The 2,066-nt window shown below is 66.6% G+C and overlaps 1 protein-coding gene across 1 annotated transcript; it reads right to left on the reverse strand.

Annotated features, from left to right (window-relative positions):
* Positions 1–269: 269 nt before the first annotated feature.
* Positions 270–1,099, reverse strand: SOX14 (SRY-box transcription factor 14). Its single transcript, XM_084529907.1, has one exon. It carries the CDS (start codon positions 1,090–1,092, stop codon positions 370–372), a length of 723 nt encoding a protein of 240 aa, XP_084386033.1. The 5' UTR covers positions 1,093–1,099; the 3' UTR covers positions 270–369.
* Positions 1,100–2,066: the final 967 nt, after the last annotated feature.

The raw sequence follows: 2,066 nt of genomic DNA on the forward strand, positions 1-2,066 counted from the left end.
GCAGTTCAAGGTTCGCTTTTCTTTCGCTTTTTTTTTTTTCCTTTTTTTTTTTTTCCGGGATTTTTTTAAAGACATTTACAACTCTTACAAGCGCCGGGCTGCCATCCGCCCCCGCGGCTGTAGATCCCCCCCCGAGCCTGGGGACAGCTCTCGGGGCGAGGGCCGGGTTTGGGCGAGAGCATCTCCGGGAGCATCCCCGAGGCAGCGTCCGCGGCTGTCCCGGCGCGGCGGCGGGCGGCAGAGTCCTGTGTTCGGGTGGCCTTTTGCTTCTGCGGGTTTTATGTACATGCACATGAATGAATCCCAGTTCCGGCTGCAACCCAAGCCTCGCTCGGGGCGGGGGGACGCCTGTGGGGGTGTGGGTGGGTGTTACATAGCAGTCGCATGTGCTGAAGAATAGGGGTCTATCCCAGTCTTGGTCATGCCCGGGAATAATATGTAGGCAACTGGAGGCTGCAAACTGGAAGCCGACCAAGCTGTACAGTTACATGGCACGACATAGCCCGGGTTAGTTGGCGAGGGGTGAGTGTGGGTGTGTTGGCTGGGGCAGCTCAAGCTGCCGAACGCCCCGTTCTGGTATCCCAAGGTGGAGGCGTAGGGCAGGGTGCTGGTGGCTAAGGTGTGAGGAACCTCAGTCATCTTCTGAATGGCGCTGGAGCTGAACTGGCTGGGGTCAAGTAAGGAGTAAGGTGCTGAGGTGGGAGGCAGGAAAGCCCTGGCCTTCTCCGGGGAGCTCAGCAGAGAGTCAGTGGCCCCCACGGGAAGCCCGGCGGCCTTTAAGGGATCGGTTTCCCCGAGGTAAGGCAAAGGGAAGACATACCTGTCCTTTTTCAGCAGGTTCTTGGGCTTGCGCCGGGGTCTGTACTTGTAGTCGGGATGCTCCTTCATGTGCTGCGCCCGCAGCCGCTTGGCCTCGTCGATGTAGGGGCGCTTCTCCGCCTCGGAGAGCAGCTTCCACTCCGCGCCCAGCCGCTTGCTAATCTCCGAGTTGTGCATTTTGGGGTTCTCCTGGGCCATCTTGCGCCGCTGGCCGCGGGACCACACCATGAAGGCGTTCATGGGGCGCTTGATGTGGTCGCTGGGCTTGGACATGCTTCGGCCGGGCGGGCGGCTCGGCTCGGCGGGGCGCGGTGCGGGGCGCGCTGGGGGGCACCGGGCGGCGGCACCGGGCGGCGGCGGGAGGAAGAGGCGGAGGAGGAGGAGGAGGAGGAGGAGGAGGCGGCCGGGGCAGCCGGAGGAGCGGGAGGCGCGGGCTCAGCTGATCATCACAGGTCCTCCGCCAACGCCGTCCCCGGCGGGAGCCGTGCCGGGGCGGGGCGCGGAGGGGCGCGGAGGGGCGCGGAGGCCCGCGGAGGCCGGCGGGCGGCGGGGCGGGCGGCGAGCCGGCGGTGGGGACGCGGAGCGGCGCGGGGCAGTTCAAAGGCGAGGGGCTGCGGCGCGCAGGCTGACATAGTGGCAGGGCGTTCACAGCGCGGCCGGCCGCCCAATCAGCGCGGAGGGGGACCAGCTTAAAAAGAGAGGCCGAGAGGAAGGGCGAGAGGAAGAGGAGGGGAGGGGACAGGGGAGGGAGGAGGAGGAAGAAAGGAGGGGAAAGGAGGACCCCCCCCCCCTCCACCGGCGAGCGCACGGATTAAAGGGAAGGCTTTTGTGAGTTGCCGCACTAACAGCTGCGGGGGAGGCGAGCGGAGTGATGGGGGGGGGGGACTCCGAGCCGCTCGGGACCCCCCCGGTGTGCCGGTAGCGGAGCGCACCGGGCCCGGCGCCCTCCGGGCTCTCCGCGGCCGCCGTCGGGGCTGCGAGCGCCGCGCTCCGCCGGCTGCGGGGCCGCTGCCCCGCTCCCAATTCCCCCGCTCCGCAGCCCCGCTTAACCCCGGGAGCCGGCCCGCGTCCCGGCTCGCTTTGAATAATTGCCTGCCTCCCGCCAAAGGCCCGCGGGGGAAATATTTATTAAATGGAAACAATTGTCCCTGGTCCCGGCGGGGGCCGCGCTTGTTCGAGGCTTATTGGTTTTTAGCACCTGCTGGGGTAACAAACGCGCTCCGAAAAGCCCCCACCGGGACGCTTCT

This window comes from Aythya ferina (assembly GCF_964211825.1).
Source record: "Aythya ferina genome assembly, chromosome: 9".
NCBI classification, from domain to species: Eukaryota; Metazoa; Chordata; class Aves; order Anseriformes; family Anatidae; genus Aythya; species Aythya ferina.

Bases quoted from the DNA above. Each gene is read 5' to 3' on its own strand.
- SOX14 (XM_084529907.1), bottom strand. From the start codon at position 1,092: ATGTCCAAGCCCAGCGACCACATCAAGCGCCCCATGAACGCCTTCATG.